At 43.4% G+C, this 25,000-nt stretch overlaps 1 protein-coding gene across 1 annotated transcript in view; it reads left to right on the top strand.

The window, feature by feature from the left end:
* Positions 1–25,000, top strand: part of LOC143033356 (uncharacterized) — a 247,324-nt gene that overhangs the window by 126,122 nt on the left and 96,202 nt on the right. The window contains exon 2 of the mRNA XM_076198693.1: positions 18,591–18,980. Coding sequence (XP_076054808.1) covers positions 18,591–18,980 — 390 coding nt within the window. The remainder of the gene's footprint in view (positions 1–18,590; positions 18,981–25,000) is intronic.

Raw genomic sequence — 25,000 nt, 5'->3', positions numbered from 1 at the left:
TGATGATGATGATGATGATGATGATGATGATGATGATGATGATGATGATGATGATGATGATGATGATGATGATGATGATGATGATTATGATTGATGATGATGATGATGATGATGATGATGATGATGATGATGATGATGATGATGATGATGATGATGATGATGATGATGATGACGGTAATGGTGCTGCTATTGACGGCGTTAATGATAATGTTGGTGATTATGATGGTGATGATAGTGATGATGGCTTGGTGGTGGCGTTAGTGGCGGTGCTGAAGGAGGTGGTGGTGTTGGTGGTGATGTTGATGTTGTTGTTGTTGGTGGTGGTTGTTGTGGTGGTGGTTGTGGTGGTTGTGGTGAATGTGGTGGTGGTTGTGGTGGTTGTGGTGGTGGTTGTGGTGGTTGTGGTGGTTGTTGTGGTTGTTGTGGTGGTGGTTGTGGCTGTGGTGGTGGTTGTGGTGGTTGTGGTGGTGGTTGTGGTGGTGGTTGTGGTAGTGGTGGTTGTAGTGGTTGTGGTGTTGGTTGTGGTGGTTGTGGTGTTGGTTGTGGTGTTGGTTGTGGTGGTGGTTGTGGTGGTAGTGGTAGTGGTAGTGATAGTGATAGTAGTAGTGGTTGATGATGTGGAAAAAAAGAGGAAAGAAGAAAGTAGGAAGAAAGGGAGGAGGAGAACTAAAGCGGGACTGGAAAGGTTTGAGCGGAAGGAATGTTCGCTGGAAGAGGAGAGACTTCGCTGGAAAGGAAGGTCTTCGTCTGGAAAGGCATAGAGACGATCGGAAAAGAAGGTAGCATACTTGGAAAGGTAGAGAGGCTAATGAAAAGTGAAGGGGAGGGCTGGAAGAGGGCCGAAGAAGGAAGAAGAAGAAGACTAAGGAAGGGAAAAGAAGGCTGGAGGGGGAAGGGGAAAGAGGGCTGGAAGGGTGAAGGAAGGGTCAGGAGAGGAAAGAAGGGAGCTGGAGAGGGAAGGAGGAGGCTGAAGAGAAAAGAAGGGAAACTCGGAGAGGGGTCTGGAAGAGCATGAAGGAGGTTCACTGAATGAAGAGAGGACTGGAGAGAGAAGAATCTGGAAGGGAAAAGAAAAGGGAATAGGGAAAGGAATGAAAAAACGAGAAAGAAAAAAAGAGCGAGATTGTCTGAAAGGGAGAAGACTGATAGGGGAGTACGGGAGGCTTTAAGAAGGCTGAAACGGGGCTGGAACGGGGCTGGAAGTGGAGAAGGGGGCTGTAAGCCCACCACAGGGAAAGGGGCCTGGAAAGGCGCGACAGTAAGGGGGATAAGGAAGTGTGTAGCAGGACAGGAGGCAACCACCTTGCCCCCTGGCTGTAACAAAGCAAGACTTGGACAGAGATGACGTCAGCCGTTTCTTTGGTCCTGGAAGAGCCGGAGCGAGGGCCTGGAACAAGAGCTGACGATGCAGACCGCAAGAAATGGTCGTGGCTCGAGCAAAAGAAATTCCTCAAAAGGCCTCTGGGGCTTGTCTAAGCAAAATTCAAACGAAGGATGAAAGGCTCCATCCACTGTACGTCTGCATGCACGTGCGTGCGCGCGAACCAGAAACACAGTCATACACACACAAACACAAAAACACACACACACATATTCATATACATATGAGAGATAGACCAAATGAGATAAAGAAAGAAAAAGAGGAAAAGTTAGAGCGAATGAGAGAGAGAGAGAGAGAGAGAGAGAGAGAGAGAGAGAGAGAGAGAGAGAGAGAGAGAGAGAGTTACACATACACAGTATTCAAAAAGAGAATAGACAGCTCTTGAAGGAGAGATTAGAAGTCTGACATGGCGTCGTTTTAAAGAATGAAGATCTCTGGTTTTCTCTCCTTCACAAGAGACAATCTGTTGGTAATCCTGATTGTCACCGACCAATGCGGTGACATTTCATTTTCTCAGATAATTTCAACGAGTATGAATTTTAATTGGATATCACTTCCTCGTCCCGTTTTCTGTCGGATTTTCAATTAAAAAGGGACCAATGAAGTCGACCAACTGTGTCATTGCGCTGAGCGACGTGAGAAACAGGCTTGCCAACTGTTTCTTCCTTTACGAAGGAAGGCAGGTTCCTTCCTACAATTGGCAGCCCTGGCTGCCAATGCACTAGATAAGAAGATACAGATAATTAATTATCCTGTTCTTTTTAAATGTTTAACAGAAAAATAAATAGTAAATCACACAAAACTAACGGGTGTATCTAGACAAAAAAATTCTTCTTTAAAATGAATATTTATACAATTTTATTCGAATCATCATTACCGCTGTACTAGGTTAGGTAACAATCAGGGCTACCAATTGCCTGTTCACGTACAATTTTAACCCTTTCGACCCGAGGTTTCCTCTTCATCTGGAAGGATTTTGGCTCTTAATCCTTTGAAATCCAGGAATTGATTTTAATCCTTTAAGGTTTCGGAAGGAAATAGGCAAGAACTAGTTTACCAAAAGAGTGGTTAGCGAATGGGATAAACTAAGTAACCATATAGTAAGCGCTGAAACAATTGGTTGTTTTAAGAGAAGATTAGATAACTTTATGGATAAGGTTGACAGGTGGTCAGGGACATGGAACTGCCTAGTGTAGGCCTTATGGTCTCTTGCAGTCTCCTCCATTCTTATGTTCATTTATACAGACACGTGTTTAAAGTGACGTGTGGACGTGTGAACGGGGTATTTGGTTGTCGAACACGTTGGTTAAACCCCCAAATACCCCGTTCACACGTTCACACATCACTTTAAACACGTGTCTGTCGAACCGCGTTCGACGAACCGTTAGACCGTGTAAACCCCCTCTAAGTCCTCTGGAACCCACAACCGAATTTGAGGAACTTATTCTCACTGACAGAGGGAGATTCTACTCCACTAAGAGAAATGGTTCTCAACCTGGGGTCCCATGAGACCCCCAAAGGAACCATGAGAAGAATTTAGGGGGGGGGGACAATTGCCTGCTGATACATATTTCTATATAATGTGACGAATCTGAATATAAAAGAAAATCAATCTATCTGTCCTGTCAGAAGAAATATAAGGTAATTATCCATTTTGTAATAGAGCAGAGAGTTTCTCTTCAACAACATTTCATTATTATTACTAAAAAAAAATTCTAAACTTTTTGGAGTGGGTGGGATTTGGGAGAAAAATGGAGGGGAGCCTCCGAGCCACACGAATGATGAAATTTAATAAAGGAGAGGGAATGGAGAGGAAAAGGTCGAAGACCATTGACTTAGAAGATCCTCTTGGGCACAAGAGATTATCCCCTTCAGTCCAAGGTCTGCCTTTCAACAGAAGAAAATCTACAACGTCTGTCGCCAGACTTTGCCTGGGCGACAAGATTCCCCCCCACCCCCATGGAAAGACATCTCGAAAGGTACCCACAGTGGGCTACATGAATGGGGGAGCCTAGATAATAGGGGGGGTCGTCGAAGAGATTCTCAGGAAGGGCCACAGTGAAGGATCCCGAAAGATCCCGAAGGATCCCGAAGGATCCTAAAGGATCCCGAAGTAGAACTCTTGGGGGCATCTGAAGAGAACCCGAAGAATACTAATCCTAAAAGAAAAGCATCAAAGAAACCCTTCACACCCGAAAAAGAAATCTGAGTGACTCTTCGCAGGGGATTCAAGAGGAAGACCGCATACAGAACACCCAGGGGAGATCCCAGATGGGACCCTTAGGGGATTATCCAGATGGGGACCCCCCCAGAGGATGCATCTCAAGAAGAGGTGGAGTCTTCCTGAGATAACACGTACGCCTGAAAGTTTGTAAAGAACCTCTGGGCTCTCAACTTCCTGGAACCCTGGATTGCCCAAACCTCCTTCACCTCGATCTCCATCTCCTTTTCCTCCTCCTCCTCCTCCTCCTCCTCCTCCTCCTCTTCCTCCTCCTTCTCATCATCATTATTTAAGTCACGACTGGAACGCAAGTTACTCTGGATAGAGGGAAACTAAGACAAAAGAAGAAAAATAAGACCATGAAATAAAACGGGAGGGTAAAGAAGAAAAAGGGAAAGGACGAGAAAAACAGAAAAACGAGAGCATGAAGAGGAAATCAAAGGAGGAGGAGGAAGAGGAAGAGGGAGGAGGAGGGGGAAGAGGAGGAGGAGAGCAACAACAATAATGACAACAGCAACAACATAACGATGGTGATGACGCCGGCGTTGGCGAAGAAACGACGATGAAAACTATGAAGAAGACGTCGACGATGATGATGTAAAGGCTGAAGATGGTGACGACGATGAAGACGACGAACATTATGACAGTAATGAGGACGACAAACATGTGTGGGGGGGAAAAATGGAAGACAACACTCCATACCACCCTTCCACAGACGACTTTAAGCCTTACGCAAGACAAAATGGGGGAGGGAAGGTGGAGGAGGGAGGAAAGAATAGGAGGGAGGTATAGACGGGAGGAGGAGGAGGAGGAGGAGGAGGAGGAGGGGAGGAGGAGTAGGAGGAGAGAGGGAGGGAGAGGAGGTGGTGAAGATTCATCGGACGCGAGCTCTTTGGCGCACTCTTAGCAAGATTTACACAAAGAGCAACACCTCGTTTCGCTCTTGGCGGCGGTGTAAACGATCCAGAGGTGTCTGAAGGAGGCCCCCCACACCCTCCCGTGAGGTTCCTGGCAGCGCGCTACAAGAGGAATACCTTGAGAAGGGCCGAGGGTAGTAAGGACTGGGAAGAATTAAGGTCTTTAAGGTTTCTGCAAACGTGTACAAATAAAATAACCAGCGCTTCCATCCTTGGGGACAATATCGCATGAAAGAAGTTGAGTCGTAGAGGTGGCAAAGGGAATATCTAGACCCTTTCACACTAGCGGTTTCAACCGCGGCGGTTCAGTTACAATGTAAATCAGTGGAGGCGTTCACACAACTGTGTAGTATTTCCATGACTATACGGTACCGCCGAGGTTTCCGGGCGGTTCAAACAGCCAGTGTGAACAGGGCCTTAAGGAGGGTAACATCACAATGGAGGAAAAGTAAAAATTAAAAGTGATCACCATTCTATAATCGTAAAAGAATGCCAGGGAACTCTGGTCCGTAGGGATGCAAATAAAGTCCCAGAAACACCAACTGCATAAAACACAGTGAATACTCCAGTACGGAGGTCACCAATTAACCTTTATTCGACTAAGGGATTTCTATTCCTTAATCAAAGGGTTAAGGCTTTCTTGGTCCTCTTTTTCTGTGTATAATTATTCATACATATACAAGCATATATACAATATATATATATATATATATATATATATATATATACAATATATATATATATATATATATATATATATATATATAAATCATTTATCCCAAATAATTTCCGACAGTTGCCCTGGGGCTCGAACCGGGGCCTTGCTTGACGCTGTTACTGGCGATTCTCTTCATTTATATTATATACATTACATATTATATATATATATATATATATATATATGTGTGTGTGTGTGTGTGTGTGTGTGTGTGTGTGTGTGTGTGTGTGTGTGTGTGTGTGTGTGCATGCATATTGGAACCGTCGCCAGGTAATTCCAATCAGCTTAAGAAACCCTCTCTGTAAGGACAGCAAAATAAGACATGCTACTGTCTGCTCCTCTGAGAATGAAGGGCAAGAGAAGGGCGAGATAGAAGCAAAGGCTTCAGGAGGCCCAAAAGATAAGGGCAGCAAGACAATGACTGGTCCGTAATAAGTCTACTGCAAGAACCAATGGCATGGAAAGGATGTAATGGCCTGATACACTGCGCCGGCATGAGCAGGAGCCACTTGTACCTTTAGAGCACAGAGGATGGGGCTCACGTGAAGAAAGGACACAGGGAAGAGCACGGAGGGAAGGGAGGAAGAGATGAGGGTGGGAAGGGAGGGTAAGAAGGGAGGGGAGGGAGGGAAGGAGGGGAGGAGGGAGGAAAGGAGGGGAGGAGGGAGGGAAGGAGGGAGGGAGGGAGGGAAGGTGGGAGGGAGGGAGGGAAGGAGGGAGGGAGGGAAGGAGGGAGGGAAGGTGGGAGGGAGGGAAGGAGGGAGGGAAGGAGGGAGGGAAGGAGGAAGGGAAGGAAGGAAAGAGGAAAGGAAGGAAAGAGGAAAGGAAGGAAAGAAGAAAGGAAAGATGTAAGATGGAAGAAAGGAAGAAAAGAAGAAAGGAAGGAAGGAAGGAAGGAAGGATGGAAGGACGGAAGGAAAGGAAGTAGGACGGAAGGAAAGAAGGAGAGAAGGAAGAAAAGAGGGAAGATAGTAAGAAAAGAAGGAAGGTATGAAAGAAGGAAAGTAAGAATGAAGGTAGGAATGAAGGATGGAAGGAAGGAAGAAAGGAAGGAAGGAAAGGAAGGAAAGGAAGGAAAGAAGGAAGGAAAGAAAGAAAGAAGGAAGAGGAAGAGGAGGACGAGGAGGAAGCAAAGCCTAATAAGGGATGTGACACAGAAGAGGTGTGACGTATTTCGAGTGACGTCACAGCTGTGTGACGTCAGGTGTAGAGCAACATCAAAGTTCCCATTTGCCAATGAGTTTCATCAGATCTCTCATCTTCCAACACTTTGTCCACCTCGCCATGACACTTTTCCTCCTCCTCCTTTTCCTCCTCCTCCTTTTCCTCCTCCTCCTCCTCCTCTTACATTACCTTTGCCTCCTACGCTGCTTCCTCTTCCTACGCTACCTCCTTTTACTCCTTCGCTTCTTACTCCTTTATTTCAACGAGTTTATTTTTTTAAGCTCATACCCTTTTTTTCAACCGAGAATGTTACGAGTATATTTTATTTATTTATTTTTTATTTTTTGTTAAGCTCACACAATTTTTTTTCAACCGAGAATGTTTCAACTTACCAAGATACGCTATGTCCCAGAGTCTACTTAAGCTGAAGCGAATCTTATGTTACAACTTAAGAAAAATAAAATAAAAAACAAAATACAATAAAATATGAATAAAACAAAGTAGAAATAAAATTGACAAAAGATATATATATATATATATATATATATATATATATATATATATATATATATATATATATAAATGCATACTATCATTACATGTGCGTTGGTGGCGTATTCGAAAGTAAATTGGTCTCGCATTTGCTTCGATGTGGGTTTGAGTCCCGCTCTCTTCTACGATTCCCAGCAGGGAATGTTACCTGCTCCAACAGTCCCCAAACCGCATTGGTCAATTGTGACGGCTTTGGCCGCAGCTACTCAGCGCCTCCTGGTGTAGGTTCCATCCATCTATTACTACGACTATTATTTATTATAAATATTAATATAAATAATGCTACTACCACTAATAATAATAATAATAACGATAATACCGATATTAATAATACTGTGTCTTGCTGCACTGCTTCTGACCCGGGCAGTGGGCAGGAGACTGGGATGACCCATCATCCACGAGGAGCTAAGACGAGAGGTTGGAAAGGGTGGCGGATGGGAGTGGAATGAATGGGAGTGGAATGGGTGGAAATGGAGTGGGTGGGAGTGGAGTGGGTGGGAGTGAAAAGGTTGGGAGTGGAGTGGGTGGAGTGGAGTGGGTAGGAGTGGAATGGGTGGAAGTGGAATGGGTGGGAGTGAAATAGTTGAGAGAGGAATGGTTGGGAGTGGAATGGGTGTGAGTGGAATGAATGGGAGTGGAATGGGTGGAAGTGGAATGGGTGAGAGTGTAGTGGGTGGGAGTGGGGTGGGAGTGGCATGGGTGGGAGTGGAATGGGTGGGAGTGAAATGGTTGGGAGTGGAATGGGTGGAAGTGGAATGGGTGGGAGTGGAATGGGTGGGAGTGGAATGGGTGGGAGTGGAGTGGGTGGGAGTGGCATGGGTGGGAGTGGAGTGGGTGGGAGTGAAATGGTTGGGAGTGGAGTGGGTGGGAGTGAAATGGTTCGGAGTGGATTGGGTGGGAGTGGATTGGGTGGGAGTGGAGTGGGTGGAAGTGGAATGGGTGGGAGTGAAATGTTTGGGAGTGGAGTGGGTGGGAGTGAAATGGTTGGGAGTGGAGCGTGTGGGAGTAAAATGATTGGGAGTGGAATGGGTGGGAGTGGAATGGGTGGGAGTGGAATGGATAGAATTGGAACGGGTGGAAGTGGAACGGTTGGGAGTGAAATAGTTGGGAGTGAAATTGTTGGGAGTGAAATTGTTGGGAGTGTAAATGTTGGTAGTGAGCGCGTGTCTTTGACTCGGCTACCTCCCTTACAAGATGGAAGAATCCCTTAGTATACAACTAGACTAATAATGATGCTGTCACTGTGCTTGTAATGTCGGCAGTGCACAGTACAGCAAATGACAAATGACCAAAGCAGGCAACACTGCCTCCCCACCAATAAATCTTTTATCCAACGCGACGAGGGGGGGGGGGGAGGGCGACAGTCCAGCTGTGACAGAACTGGACGGGGTTCTGGTGGGGCTTCGGTTCGATTCTCTGCCTCGGACATTGTTTACATAGTACAAGGGACTTTTATTCCTCCTTGTCTCCCAGTCCTTCTGTCTCCCAGTACCTCTGTCTCCCAGTCTTCCTGTCTTCCTGTCTATGTGTCTCCTATTTTTCCTATTTCCCTCTCCCCTTGTCTATCTGTCTACCAGGTTATCTGTCTACCAGTCTATCTGTCTACCAGTATATCTGTCTACCAGTTTATCTGCCTACCAGTTTATCTGCCTACCAGTCTGTCTACCAGTCTACCAGTCTACCTGTCTACCAGTCTATCTGTCTACCAGTCTATCTGTCTACCAGCCTATCTGTATACCAGTCCCTCTGTCTCCCTGTCTATGTGTCCCCCATTTTTCCTATCTCCCTCTCCCCCTATCTGACTACTAATCTATCTGTCTACCAGCCTGTCTCCCAGTCTATCTGTCTCCCGGTCTATCCATTTCCCAGTCTATCTGTCCCCCAGTCTCCCTGTCTCCCATTCTTCCCGTCTCCCAGTCTCCCATTCTTCCCGTCTCCCAGTCTCCCATTATTCCTGTCTCCCAGTCTTCCTGTCTCCCAGTCTTCCTGTCTCCCAGTCTTCCTGTCTCCCAGTCTTCCTGTCTCCCAGTCTTCCTGTCTCCCAGTCTTCCTGTCTCCCAGTCTTCCTGTCTCCCAGTCTTCCTGTCTCCCAGTCTTCCTGTCTCCCAGTCTTCCTGTCTCCCAGTCTTCCTGTCTCCCTGTTTCCCAGTCTTCCTGTCTCCCTATCATCCTGTCTCCCAGTCTATCTGTGTCCCAATCTCCCTGTCTCCTAGTTTCCCTGTATCCCAGTATCCCTGTCTATCTGTCTCTTAGTCTGTCTCTCTGTCTATCTGGCTCCCAGTCTCTCTGTCTCTCCATAATTACATTTATCATTCTCCCCTCTCCTTCTTTTGCTCTTTCCTCTAGTTCTCTCTTTACCTTTGGTTTTCCTTCTCCTTCTCTTTCCTCTCTGTTTATCTTCTCCTCCCTTCTTCTTTCCTCCCTCACTTTTCCTTCTTTTTGTCTTTCCTTCCACCTCCTCTTCCTCTTTTAGTTTTTCTTTATTTCTCCCATCCCTTCTTTCTCTTTCTTTTTTGTTTCTCTTTTATTATCCCTTTTTTCCTCTTTCTCTTCCTCTTCCTCCTCCTCTTTCTCCACCTCTTCCTCTTCCTGTTCCTCTTGCTCCACATCTTCCTGTTTCTCTTCTTCTTTCTCTTCCTGCTCCTCTTCCTGTTCCTCCTCTTGTTCCTCTTCCTGTTCTTCTTTTTCTTCTTCCTCTTCCTCTTCCTCTTCATGTTTCTCTTCCTGCTCCTCTTCCTGTTTCTCCTCTTGTTCCTCTTCCTGCTCTTCTTCCTGTTCTTCCCCCCCTGCTCCTCCTCCCTCTCTTCCTCCTCCTCCTCCCTCCTCCTCTCTTCTTTCTATGCCACATGGGAACCGAAACCGAAGCGAGACGAACCTTCGGCTCTCCGTTCGAATGTCAGGAAATCTGTCACGGGCACAAACCTGGACCCGCCGCCTCGCACCGCCAAAGGTCCGAGTCCGGTGCCGGAGGGGAGAAAGAGGGTAGGGGAAAAAGGGGGGAGGGGAGGGGAGAAAGGAGGAGGGAAGGGGAGAAAGGGGGGAGGGGAGAAAGGGGGGAGGGGAGAAAGGGGGAGGGGAGAAAGGGGGAGGGGAGAAAGGGAGAGGGGAGAAAGGGGGAGGGGAGAAAGGGAGAGGGGAGAAAGGGGGAGGGGAGAAAGGGGGAGGGGAGAAAGGGGGAGGGGAGAAAGGGGGAGGGGAGAAAGGGGGGAGGGGAGAAAGGGGGAGGGGAGAAAAAAGGGTAAATACGGAGAGGAAAGAGGTGAGAGGAAGAGAATAGGCATAATGGAGATAATAGGAGAGGAGAAAATGGAGAATAGGTTAGGAAGAAAGAGAAAAATGGTAGAGAGAAAGAGAACGGGCAAAAGAGAAGACTGGGAGAGAAAATAAAGAAAGGGAGAGGAGAAGAGAAAGAGAGAGGAGAAAAGAGAGCATGAGGAGGAGGATAGGTGAGAAACAAAGCTAAAACCTAGAGAGAAAATGAGAACTGACAGAAGGGGAGAAGTCTGGGAAAGAAGAAGAGAAAACAAGAGTAAAACCAAAAAGAGGAAATGGAAGGGAGAGCAGACGAGCAGGAAGAAGAGCGGGAGAGAGAAATAGAATAAACAAAGAGAGAGGGGGGGAAAGAGAAAAGAGAGGAGGAAAACAGGAGAGCCACGAAGAGAAAAGTGAGAAAGAGAAGAGGGGAAGAGAGTAAAAAGAGAGAAAGAGGAAGAGGGGAAAACGTTGGGGGGGAGGAGGGAGAGGGGAATGGTGAAAGGGAGAGGAAATTGTGATGAGAAGAGTGGGAAGAGAACTCTCGACGAAGGATGAAAAAAGAGAGAGAAGAACAGGAAAAAGAGAAGACCAATACAGAGAGAGAAAGAAGCAAGAAAGAGAGAGAAAAGCAGGAGAGAAGAGCAGGTGAGAAAAGAGCAGGAGAGAGAGATAAGCAGGAGAGATAAGTAAGAGATAGAGATAAATAGAGAGAGTGCGAGAGAGAGAGAGAGAGAGAGAGAGAGAGAGAGAGAGAGAGAGAGAGAGAAGTGCATGAGAGGGAGAGAAGATAAAGAGAAGGAGATGGGGGAAAGTGAACGAGAGAAAAGATGTAAATGAAACGATAATTAATAGAGAAACAAAGAACAATTGGATTACGCAATGAAATGTGAACAATTACAGAAAAAAGGAACAAGGCATATGATAGAACAAGTGGAAAGGAAATAGAAAGATAAAATGAAAAAAATAAAAGAGAAAGGAGAGAGTGAAAAAAGGAAAGAGAGAGGAAGACATAGCAAGTATAAAAAAGAAAGAGAAGAAAAAATGAGAGAGAAAAGAGAAACAAGGAAAGAAAGAGAAAGAGAAAGAAGTAAACAGTAAAAGAAAAAAGATGGAACATAAGAGAAAGAGGAAAGATAAAGAGAGAAAGTGAAAAAAGAGAAAACAAAGGGAAGAGAGAGAAAGATAAATGAAAAAGGGTATAGACTTGAATAAGAGAAAATGTATTGAATATTTGAAAATTGGAAGAGGCAGGGCAGTCACAGTAACAACACTATTGAACTAAATTAACAAATTGTGTATGTTTAAGACAGATTGAACATTTTTAGAAGCTCTGCCAAGGGACTCGAACCCTTACCTGTGCGCGCATAATCACGAAGTCAAGACGCTAGCGACTGAGCTTTTGAACCATCGCACGTACCTCAGTCGCTAGCGTCTTGACTTCGTGATTATGCACGCACAGGTCAGGGTTCGAATCCCTTGGCTTCTAAAAATGTTCAATCTAAATTAACAAAATGAATAATTGCAAGATCTGGACTACCAATGCAGAAAAATCAATACAATACGATACAATACAATACATTACAATACGTTGCAATATATTACAATACAATTCGGCACGACAGTCACAGTAACAACATTAATGAACAAAATTGATCAAATAAATGAATGCAAGCTTCGGACAACCAATGCAGATAATACAATGCAATAAAATACAATGCAATACACTGCAATACAATACGGCACGGCAGTCACGGTAACAACACTAGTGAATCACATCTAACACCACAATCGGACGAAAGAACGAGTTGAGTAAGCGAAACTATATATTTCGATTGCTAACTGCAATCCTCTTACAAATGTGTTACTGCATGTCTCACCAGTGAACACTACTGAACTAAATTAATAAAATAGATGACTGCAAGATTCGGACAAGTAATACAGAAAATACAATACAATGCAAAACAATACGGCATGGCAGTCACAGTAACAACATTAGTGGACAAAATCAATCAAATAAATGACTGCGAGTTTTGGACAAGCAATGCAGATAATAAAATACAATACAATGCCATACATTGCAATACAATACAATGCAATACAGTATAATACAACACAATATAACACAGAACACTACATTGGAATTCACTGCAACACGATACAATACAATACACTATAATCCAGTACATTATACAACACATTAGAACACAATAAGAAACAATACAACATGATATAACATAATACAACACAATGTCATGCCATAAAATACAATACAATAAATTTCAACAGAATATGATAAAGTTCAACACAATATAATGCAATACAAAACAATAAAGCTCAGTACAATACAATAAAGTGTTAGCACAATACAATGTCAAACAATACAATACTATAACATTCAGTAACAGCAAAATACAACACGATAAAGTTGAGTATAATACAATAAGATATAACAATACAATTTAATATGATGAAATACAATAAAAATACAACATACGACTATGCATTGAAATACACATTTGAAGAAATACACTGAAATACTACAATGACGAAATATTACGGGATCCGCTGGAGAATAAACAGATTTTCCTTTGTCAAGACTTTTGTTGAAGAAAAGGTATTTTTACCTGCGTGCGTAAGTTCAACCGTGCGTACGTGCGTACGTGCGTGCGTACGTGCGTGTGTTTGTGGCCGAGAAAAGACGCACGGAGCTTAAGGCCCGCGAGATAAGAGCGAAGGATGAGAGAGTACAAGGGACAAGTGAAGAAAACGTGTTCTTTACGATTAACATTGGGTAACAGGGATTACACAGACAGGGGGAAAGGAGAAGGGCTGGAGAGGAGGGATATATATATATATATATATTATATATATATATATATATATAATATAATATATATATATATATATATATATTATATATATATATATATAATATATAAAAGAGAGAGAGAGAGAGGAGACAGAGAGAGGAAGAGAGAGGCGGAGAGAGAGAGGGAGAGAGAGAGAGAGGAGGGAGGGAGGGAGGGAAGGGAAGGGAGGGAGGGAGGGAGAGAGAGAGAGAGGGAGAGAGAGGGGGGTGCGGGATAAGAAGAGGGAAAGAAAGAGGGAAGGTTGGGGAAAGAGAGAGGGAGAGAGGGAGAGAGCGAAGAGAGAGAAGAAGAGGGAGAGGGAGAGAAAGGAAGAGAAAGTGAAAGAGGAGGAGAAAGAGGAGAAAGGGAAGAGACTGGGAAGATGGAAAAGAGAGGAAGGGAGAAACGGGGGCAAGAGAAAGGGGAGGATAAAGGGGAAGAAAGGGGGAGAAAGAAAGGGAGGAAAAGGAGAGGAAAAGGTGACGGGGCAGGAAAGGACAGGGAGAGAAAGGGAGAGAGAAAGGGAGAGGAGAGAGGAAGGGGCAGGATAGGAGAGAAAGGGAGAGAAAACGAGAGAAAGGAAGAGGAAGTGACAAGGTGAAAAGGAGAGAAAAGAAGAGGGAGAGGGAGAGGTAGAGAAAGGAAGAAGGGAGGGAGGGAAGAAGGGAAGGGAGAGTAAAAGGAGAGCAAAGGGAGGGAGGAGAGAAGGGGAGGGAGGAGGGAGGGGGAAGGAGGGAAGTGAGACAGAGAAGGGTGAGGAAGGGTCGGGGAGGGCATGTGGAGAGGGAAGAAGGGAGCAGAGAAAGAGTCCCAGGAGAGTGAGGAGGTAGGGAGAGGAGGAGGAGTGAGGCCGGGGAGGGGGAGTGAGGTAAGGGAAGTGAGGAGTGAGAGAGTGAGGCCGTGAGAGAGTGAGGCCGTGACAGAGAGAGGCCGTGAGGGAGTGAGGCCGTGAGGGAGTGAGGCCGTGAAGGAGTGATGCCGTGAGGGAGTGAGGCCGTGAGGGAGTGAGGCCGTGAGAGAGAGTGAGGCCGTGAGAGTGAGTGAGGCCGTGTGAGAGAGTGAGACCGTGAGGGAATGAGGCCATGAGGGAGTGAGGCCGTGAGAGAGAGTGAGGCCGTGAGGGAGTGAGGCCGTGAGGGAGTGAGGCCGTGAGAGAGAGAGAGGCCGATGCTCGGGGTAGCTGCAAAATCGCATTTCCGGCTTTCTTGTTGCCCAACCATCACATCACATGTTGCCGTCGGGTAGGGGGAGGGAGAGGGGAAAAGGAGAGAAGGAGGGAGGGGAAGGGGGAAGGAGGGAAGGAGGGGGGAAGGAGGGAAGGAGGGGGAGGCGGGAAGGAGGGGGAAGGGGGGAAGGAGGGGGAAGGGGGGAAGGAGGGGGAAGGGGGGAAGGAGGAACCGGATTGAATTTCATGGCCCTGAAATCGATGATGACGGACCTCGCGACGACGACGACAACGACGACGACGACAATCCGACACCTTTAATAAAAACCGTATTTCAATTTTCAATTTCTCTTATTCGTCATTTCTTTTTCGTTCTTTTTTTTTCTTCTTCTTCTTCTCTTCTTCATCTCCATTTTTTGTTCGCCTTTTCTTTTTCCTTCTTCTTTGTCACTTTCGTCATCGTCTCCTTCATTGTTGTCTTCTTTTTCGTTTTTTCTTTTAGTTCTTTATCTTTATTTTTCGATTTTCCCCTCATACTATTCTCCCTTTTTTCAATTTCATAAGAGAAAAAGAGAGAGAGTGAGAGAGTGTGTGAGGTAGACACAGCGTGAGAGCGTGAGAGAGATAGAGAGAGAGAGAGAGAGAGAGAGAGAGAGAGAGAGAGAGAGAGAGAGAGAGAGAGAGAGAGAGAGAGAGAGAGAGTGAAAGTGTGACAGTGAGAACGAGGGAGGGAAAGTTGAGAAAGAGAAACTAAGAGCGAGAGTAAGAGCGAGAGCGAGAGTGAGAGTGAGTGCGAGAGTGAGAGCGAGAGTAAGAGCGAGAGCGAGAGTGAGAGCGAGAGTGAGAGCGAGAGCGAGAGTGAGAGCGAGAGTGAGAGCGAGAGTGAGTGCGAGAGTGAGACTAAGAGCGAAAGCAAGAGCGAGAGTGAAAGCGAAAGCGACGGTGAGAACGAGTGTGAGAACAAGAGAGAGTGAGAGAGTGAGAGAGAGAGAGAGCGAGAGTGTGTGAGAGAGTGAGAGAGCGAGAGAGCAAGAGAGCGAGAGCGAGAGAGAGAGAGAGAGTGAGAGAGTGAGAGAGAGAGAGAGCGAGAGTGTGTGAGAGAGTGAGAGAGCAAGAGAGCGAGAGAGAGAGAGAGAGAGCGATAAGAGAAATAGATCGAGAAACACTGAGAGACCCTGACATAAAAAAAAAAAAAAAAAAAAAAAAAAAAAAGTGAGGCAAGACGGATCATACTTCCGTTCCTGGCGGCCCTGTCAGGTCGTCGGATTCCGAGAAGACGCATTTGCTCTCCACAACTTTTACATGGCCGACCCCCAAAAACGTGAACAAGAGATTTCGGTCACGTGTACACTCGTGCCGCGTGTGTTCTGTATACCGATTGTACATCGCATTTCGTGTATATGCACTGAAATGTACGTAAACAAATATCTCTTCTAAATACATATATGTTCATAACTTTACACACACTTTTATATTTAGCTGTATATTCACTAGAGCGAAATGTAGTAACACATTTATAAATCACATAAATAACATACAGTCGAAGTAAAAGAAAACGTTTAACTTTTATATTTCGGCTACCAACTGTAGACCTCTTCAGGAAGTTCAAGAAAGTAGAAATGGTAGGACATATATACTCCTTAGACGTACTGTAAGGATGGGAATAAAGTAGGAATATGAACAGCTTACATGATGTGCATATAGACATGTATGTATAGATAATCATACAAACATTATATATATATATATATATATATATATATTATATATATATATATATATTATATATATATATATATATATACATGCACAGATATACTGTACATACCAATGCACACATGCAAACATAGTACGTACTGTTTCGGATAATCATACATAGCTCGTATTACGTAATAATCATAATTAAACAAATACATACCTTGACTGAAGTTAATTTCATTATAAGAGAACTAATATGAATAACAATATATTGAATGCAACAGTGAAAATCTATAGTGTGTGTGTGTGTGTGTGTGTGTGTGTGTGTGTGTGTGTGTGTGTGTGTGTGTGTGTGTGTGTGTGTGTGCGCGTGTGTGTGTGCGCGTGTGTGTGTGTGTGTGTGTGTGTGTGTGTGTGTGTGTGTGTGTGTGTGTGTGTGTGTGTGTGTGTGTGTGTGTGTGTGTGTGTGTGTGTACGTGCGTGTGGTGAATGTGCGTATATGTACATCTATAAACAAAGACTTTATTCAACTTCCCAATTTTAATTCTTACCTTGCATGAACTCCATGCATGTACCCCATTTTAATTAAACACACATTTTCCTTTTGGATGGATAGATAGATATAGATAGATAGATAGATAGATTGATAGATAGATGGATAGATACATGGATAGATAGATAAATAAATAAATAAATAAAAGAAATAGATTAATAATTAAATATATAAGTAATAAATCCATGAATGAATAAATAAAAATAGATAATTATGAATAAATAGATAAATAAAAAAAAAAAGGAAAAAAAAAAAAATCAATAATAAAAAATAAATCGCCCTCAAACTTATGGACAACATATAAAGAATCCGAGATGTTCGTTCTATATTCATTGGATCACGTAAGCTCTGTCTAAGGACCAGCTGAGAATCTCACGGCCACCTGAGCCACGACACACGGTTTCAAACACGTACGAAAACACAAGCGCGCTTGGACAAAAACACGCCCAACGAACGTACGCGCGCGCGCACACACACACAAACTAAAATATACGTACTCACACACACAGATTGATAAATGGGGATGGGGAGAGAGAGAGAGAGAGAGAGAGAGAGAGAGAGAGAGAGAGAGAGAGAGAGAGAGAGAGAGAGAGAGAGAGAGAGAGAGAGAGAGAGAGTGGGAGTGGAGGAGGGGGAGAGAGAGTGGGAGTGGAGGAGGGGGGGAGAGAGGGAGTGGAGGAGGGGGGAGAGAGAGAGAGAGGGAGTGGAGGAGGGAGAGGGAGGGAGAGATAGAGAGAGAGAGAGAGAGAGAGAGAGAGAGAGAGAGAGAGAGAGAGAGAGAGAGAGAGAGAGAGAGAGAGAGAGAGAGAGAGAGAGAGAGAGGGTGAGAGAGAAAGAGGGAAAGGAGGAGGGAGAGAAAGATAGATAGATAGATAGAGAGAGAGAGAGAGAGAGAGAGAGAGAGAGAGTAAGTGAGGGAGAGAGAGAGTAAGTGAAGGAGAGAGAGAGGAAGTGGAGGAGAGAGAGAGAGAGAGAGAGAGAGAGAGAGAGAGAGAGAGAGAGAGAGAGAGAGAGAGAGAGAGAGAGAGAGAGAGAGAGAGAGAGAGAGAGAAGAGAGAGAGGGGGGGGTGAGAACGGGGATGCGAGTTAGAACATGAGACTATGTGTGAGAGAGTGAGACGGTGAGAGTTAGCGACAGTGTGAGTGAGAGTGTAAGAGAGAAATAAGAAATAAGGAGGAGAGTGAGGGAGTACAGACGAATTGCATATACTGCAGTGGAACGCTTCCAGTCTCAAACTCCATAACTTTTCGTCAAGTTACTGAAGGACGGACAGACACAGACACAGACACACACACACACACACACACACACACACACACACACACACATACACACACACACATACACACACACACACAGTCCAGATACCGACATCGCTCGGATTTCTTATGAAGCATTATGAATCGACAGACGAAAAATAATGAAGAAATATCTGTGACGTCCCTACTTCATGTTGGTAAACCTGATTTCTGTGTGTTTAAGTTTCTTTATTCCTAACATTGGTTGTACAATAATTAGACTGAATTCTATGGCACGCTAGTGGCGTAATCGGAAGCGTGCTGGTCTCGCATTGACTTAGTTGCGGATTCGAGTCCCGCACTCCTCTCCGATTCCCAGCAGTGACTGTTACCTGCCCCCAACAGTTCCCTAAAGCGCATAATAGAGCAAAGGTGACGGCTTCGGCCGCAGCTACTCAGCGCCTCCTGGCGTGAGCTCCTCAGCGCACAAACAGGCGTACCAAACCTCACATTACTGCGTCATACCTGGATGTACGATTGGCTTCACTTCCGCGTACTAGAGTGGTAGTGCAAGAAGCGTACGTTTTCACATTGTAAATTTGCAACATAAAAGTACATTAGGTCATAACGGGACTTGTTCAAATCAAAACTACACATGCACATACACCTGAAGGCTTTATACGGCTATCTTAAATGTAAGAGGTACAAAAGTACTTGGATATCAACCTAATTGTACATGTATACATAGCGTGTATGTACACATAGACCTATATATATGGGAGCTGAAGATAATATCAACACCCCCATATAGTCTGAGGCATTACACGGAGGCCCTCCGCTGTTCCAAATGACTAAAGACTCTTTCTTCTTCATTCCAGGGTACTATGCTGAAGAGGAACAGCTCCGCCTGCAGGAGGCCAACCACAGCAGCAGCAGCACCCACGTCGTCGTCACCACAAACACCTCCTTCTTCCCTCCGCCACCCCACACCTTCGGCCAGTCCTTGCCCCACCCAGAAGTCAACCTGACCCGTTCTCCGGCCCCTCAGACTCCTGTAGAAAGCGATGCCGGGAGCGACGAGGGTGGAGACGAGTCCGACATTAGCCATCCGCGGTCGAGCGGGAGTCCTGTAGTCGGTGGCGGTGGCGGTGGCGGTGACGGAGAGGCTGGGGGTCGGAGTGGCGGAGGGGGGGAGACCTCGATCAGCGACAGTCCGTTCGGGCTCAACAAGTTGACTTACGTGGGACCCATCGTCATGGGGGTCGGAGGTGAGTCGAGGGCTTCAAGTGTCTTCTGCATCACACACACTTGTCTGTCTTTGTTGCTCTTGTTGCGGTTCTGTGTCACTGTACACGCGTCGCTCTACTTGTCACGTTTACCTGCTTGCTTGCTTTGCTTTATCGACTCTTGCAATATTGTGACGCTCTTTATATATATATATATATATTTTTTTTTTTTTTTCTATTAAATAATACAGCATACTCAGCACTGGAAATCTTCTTCCTTAAACTTTCTATCCTTCTCGCTATTTTCCTTTCTGTAGGAGGAAAGGAGAACACAATATCACCAAATGGAACCATAGTGATTTTGGAAATAAAAACAAATTCATTACTTACAACGTTTAGCCTATGGTTTAGGCATCTTCTGGTAATTTTAATTTTTAAATCTACAAATCATGATCATATATACAATGTATACAAAATGAACTAGGATAGGTACTTTTAGTACCTATCCTAGTTCATTTTGTATACAAATCATGATCATACAAATCATGATCATATATACAATGTATACAAAATGAACTAGGATAGGTACTTTTAGTACCTATCCTAGTTCATTTTGTATACATTGTATATATGATCATGATTTGTAGATTTAAAAATTAAAATTACCAGAAGATGCCTAAAGCATAGGCGAAACGTTGTAAGTAATGCATTTGTTTTTATTTCCAAAATCACTATGGTTCCATTTGGTGATATTGTGTTCTCCCTTCCTCCTACAGAAAGGAAAATAGCGAGAAGGATAGAAAGTTTAAGGAAGAAGATTTCCAGTGCTGAGTATGCTGTATTATTTAATAGAAAATGTCTCCAAGAAAACCTGCTCCCTAAATTTACCTATATATATATATATATATATATATATATATATATGTATATATATATATATATATATATATATCTATATATATATATATATACACATACTGGCAGGCGTAACAAAAACGCAGAATCATTATTATTATCATTATAATAACAATAACAATAATAATAATAATAACAACAACAACAATAATGATAAACGAAATACAAAATCCCAATCCCACGCGCTGGAAGTGAGAAATCAGTGATTTTTTTTTTTTTTTTTTAATAGGTCGACGTTGGGTCGCCTCCCGACCTGGCCACGCTTTCATAATAGACTCGTCATGAAGTTTGTTAACATACGCAATATACGAGCAATACAAGAACAAGAGAAATGCAATACATTCTTGTTAACAAGCTAACAAATAATAAAGCTTAACTATTTAAACTAATGCCAGATAATACAACAACTATACTTCCTATTCAACCTTTTCACAGCTAATCACGCATATATGCACTTATTCTTGCTCTCATCAGTCAATTTTATTCATTCAAGGTAATCCTGCCGAGCATGGTTAAATTTACAAACACTTTTCACTGCGCAGTGAAACGTGCAACTAAACTCGATCTCTTAGCAAAGCCCCTTGGTATAGCCTGGACGAATGGTAAGCACCAGGGACGGCCACGTAGCGACTCCGTGCCTCACCAGCATCGCCGCAGCGGGGGGGGGGGGGCACTAGATCCCACTTCGGGGATCGGAGGACATACCGATCTCTTCACAGTGGTGACGCATTTTTGTCGATTATTTCCTGACCTCCGCCAGGTGTGTGTGTGTGTGTGTGTGTGTGTGTGTGTGTGTGTGTGTGTGTGTGTGTGTGTGTGTGTGTGTGTGTGTGTGTGTGTGTGTGTGTGAGTGTGAGTGTGTGTGTGTGTGTGTGTGTGTGTGTGTGTGAGAAATCAGTGAAAGATTTTTTTTTTTTTTTTTTTTAGGTCGACGTTGGGTAGCTTCCCGACCTGGCCACGCTTTCATAATAGACTCGTCATGAAGTTTGTTAACATACGCAATATACGAGCAATACAAGAACACGAGAAATGCAATACATTCTTGTTAACAAGCTAACAAATCATAAAGCTTAACTATTTAAACTAATGCCAGATAATACAACTGTGACCTTACACGCACACACACACCCGAACTCCCCACCCACGAGAGTTGGAGTAACGACCCACAGCGCAGCGATACTGAAATCATTTCAGCCCTGGGCGGGATTCGAACCCGGACCGCCGTAGTGGCAACCGGGAACACTACCAACTGCGCCACAAGTCGTGTGTGTGTGTGTGTGTTTGTGTGTGTGTGTGTGTGTGTGTGTGTGTGTGTGTGTGTGTGTGTGTGTGTGTGTGTGTGTGTGTGTGTGTGTGTGTGTGTGCTTCGAATACAACCTCATCTGAATAAAATCACATAACGTAAGCAGAACAAAAATATGCAAACAACATCACCGTGTTGAAGGCGTGAACGAACTGGCTGCATAGGGCTGGTGTCACACTGTCCGGCGCCGCCGTTGCGGCTTTTTGTTGGCGACAGCAAAGTTTCCCTCAGAAGTCATTAGACTCGAAAGGTTATGATAGTGTCTTAACCAGAGGGAGATGGTGGTCGTTATATAACGTTCTGGCTGTGGTCACGTGATTCTATTAAACTAATTTCACTTGCATACATACTCTGGCCGCATCCGTCGCCGCCGCACAGTGCGACACCGTCGTAAGCGTCTCTTGCCCCGAGCATTAAGCAATTACGTTACGGAATGAAGTGTATCCTTGTCGTACATGAAGGACTGTTGCTCATTTCTCTTACGAACCGAGAAAGGATAATAATGTTTGGTTCAGCCGCCAGCGACCCCGTGACATTTGCAGAGCCGCGCGTCACGGCACTTCCCGCCTCCGTTAAACTCGCGCCTACAAACACGTACATAAACACGCGGAAACACTTACACCACAACCGCGCATATGCTCAAATACGTGTGCGCACAGATGGGCATAACTATACACACGCACACATATACACACATACATATACGTATACGTGTGTGTGTGTGTGTGTGTGTGTGTGTGTGTGTGTGTGTGTGTGTGTGTGTGTGTGTGTGTGTGTGTGTGTGTGTGTGTGTGTGTGTGTGTGTGTAAAGATGACACCAAAATTTTAGATAGAGTAAACACCATCTGAGGACGAATATTCTTTACAAAATACAAGTTTGCTCTTTCTAGATTTCCAAAGCGTGTAGAAAAAAAACACCAATAAAGATGATTCCTTGCATTTCCACTCCCACCAAAATCTAGAAATCAAGAGAATCGCAGTAACACGTTTCTATTTCCAAGCAATCAGGGTTCGCTCCCCAACCTATTTAGACAACGAGAGTCAAAACATCAAGTGTTTACAAAACTGAAATTCCCAGAATTTGTCATCAAACAGTGCAATAGTGGGGCAGAAAATATAATGGACAACCGCTGTGTGTTTGTGTATTTGTGTGTGTGTGTGTGTGTGTGTGTGTGTGTGTGTGTGTGTGTGTGTGTGTGTGTGTGTGTGTGTGTGTTTGTATGCACGTGCGTACGTTTGTATGCGCGCGCGTTTGTGTGTGTGCGTGCGCGTGCATACGTTTGTGTGTGCACGCGTGCGTTTGTGTGTGTGTGTGTGTGTGTGTGTGTGTGTGTGTGTGTGTGTGTGTGTGTGTGTGTGTGTGTGTGTGTGTGTGTGTGTGTGAGAGAGAGAGAGAGAGAGAGAGAGAGAGAGAGAGAGAGAGAGAGAGAGAGAGAGAGAGAGAGAGAGAGAGAGAGAGAGAGAGAGAGAGAGCGTCTGCATGTATAATCTGTGTATGTCTGTATCTGTGTGTCTGTATATTTCTGTATGTGCCTGTATACGAGTGCATGTACATGTGTGTGTATGTGTACGTGTCTGTCTGTATATGAGTGCCTGTACATGTGCCTGTGTATGTATGTCTATGCGTCTGTATGTGTGTCTGTGTACAGTATGTGTGTCTGCGCGCGCGTCACTGAATGCGCGCGCGAGTGTGCGTGCGTGCGTGCATACATAATCACATACGGACTAACCCATACGGTCATGCTATGCCAATATGTCCATGAACACATACACGCATACAGTTTCTCATTCCTACTGTCAATTCAAGGTTCCAATCAGGAAGGCTTCTTCGGCCAATCCCATTTCGTAGCCTCACTGATGAGGTGCCCCGGGCCGGAAGGATTGGAATCTGCCTCATTCACTTTCTGTTCCGTCGTGATTGGCATCATGCGGAGTGCCGGCTGGCACGCGGTGATAAAAGAACTAAAAAGTGAATTTCAAAATGTCATTTCCCCCCTCCCCCTCTTCTTTTTCCTCCTCCTCCTTATGCTCTTCCTCCTCCTCGTCGTCGTCGTGAAAACAAATCGGATATATTTTTTTTTTTTATAGATTTTCGAGGCCTGGGTTCGATTGTTGGCTCCGAAATCTCTCTCTCTCTCTCTCTCTCTCTCTCTCTCTCTCTCTCTCTCTCTCTCTCTCTCTCTCTCTCTCTCTCTCTCTCTCTCTCTCTCTCTCTCTCCTGGTGTGTGAGTGTGTGTGGGGGATGTAATGTTTAATAGCATCAATTCTCACTTTTATTTCAAGAGTTTATTCCTTTCCTTAATAAGAACCAAACCAAACGACGAAGGTTTTGTCAGTCGAGTGGACATGGAGAGACGTTCAATTTGAAATAAATAAATAAATAAATAGATAGATAAATAATAAATAAATGATAAATAAGTAATTAATAAATAAATTAATTAATAATAAACAAATGAAAATAAACAAGTTATAGATAAATGATAAACAAATAAATTGATAACTAAATAAATAAAAATTAACAAGAAATAAAAGTAATTCGACTTTTATGCTTCCGCTGGTCTCTCTTTCATTTCGCCTCCCCCAACCCGGAGGCAAAAATAAATCATCAGAATCATGACACACAGCAGAAGGCCCAGTGAAGATTAATCACGGTACCAGAAAACGTCAAAGCTACTTTTAATTTCATTTTCAACCCAAATTATCATTCAGAATTTCCACTCAAAATCTCTCTTCTTAATATACATTAAAGAACTAAATAACGCGTTATAACTACAGGATTTCCTAAAAAGTATTCAGATACATTCACAAATGTACTAACACAGTGAGTATATTTTTTTAAATACCTTGTATATTTCTTCATACGTACATGCATGTACACACATATATGCACGTACTATATGTTCATAGATGTATATATTCTTTTATATATACATTTGTAAGTATCTTTGGGAGTTCTTTTTTTAGGACACCCATTATATTATCACCGCAGGCAAACAACATTCGTTAAGAACCAATTGAATAAATACACAAGTGAATATTGAAAAAAATCCTAGGTTATGGAGGACATTCAAACCTGACCTACGTCAATATCAGAAGCAAAAAATATAGCTTTCCTTGTTGAATATTTAATTACACATATATATATATACATATATATATATATATATTTAATATATACATATATATATACATATATATATATATATATATATATACATATATATACATATATAAATATATAAATATATATACATATATATATACACATATATTATATACACACATATATATACATATATATATATTACATATATATATATATTACATATATATATATTACATATATATATATTACATATATATATTACATATATATATATTACATATATATATATATATAATATATATATATACATATATATTTATATATATACAGGGTGGTGCAAAAGTCTGGACCCATAGCCATTTTTGACATGATTTTGATCATTTAGGTATCATATCTAATTTAATTTATTATCTTTCAGATTGTACCAATGGCAGGAAAGCTAACAAAAGTCTGGACCCATAGGAAATTTATTATATAACAATTTACAGTTTACATATAACAATTTGTTTAATTATGAAAATATAACAATCAAACAATTTCCAGTTACAATAAGTGTTCAAACTGATTTCCTTTTTCTTCCAAACACTTTTTTACTGGCGAGACACATGATTTTTGCACATTTGTCAACATATAGCTATTCCCTCTTATGGTTTCAATTATGTCAAAAATGGCAATGGGTCCAGACTTTTGCACCACCCTGTATATATATTACATATATATATATATATATATATATAT

This window comes from Oratosquilla oratoria, chromosome 15, assembly GCF_046742065.1.
Source record: "Oratosquilla oratoria isolate Oo_2021 chromosome 15, ASM4674206v1, whole genome shotgun sequence".
Classification (NCBI taxonomy): domain Eukaryota; kingdom Metazoa; phylum Arthropoda; class Malacostraca; order Stomatopoda; family Squillidae; genus Oratosquilla; species Oratosquilla oratoria.
The sequence above is the reverse complement of the archived record's forward strand: the minus strand, read 5'-3'. Positions and strand labels throughout refer to the sequence as shown.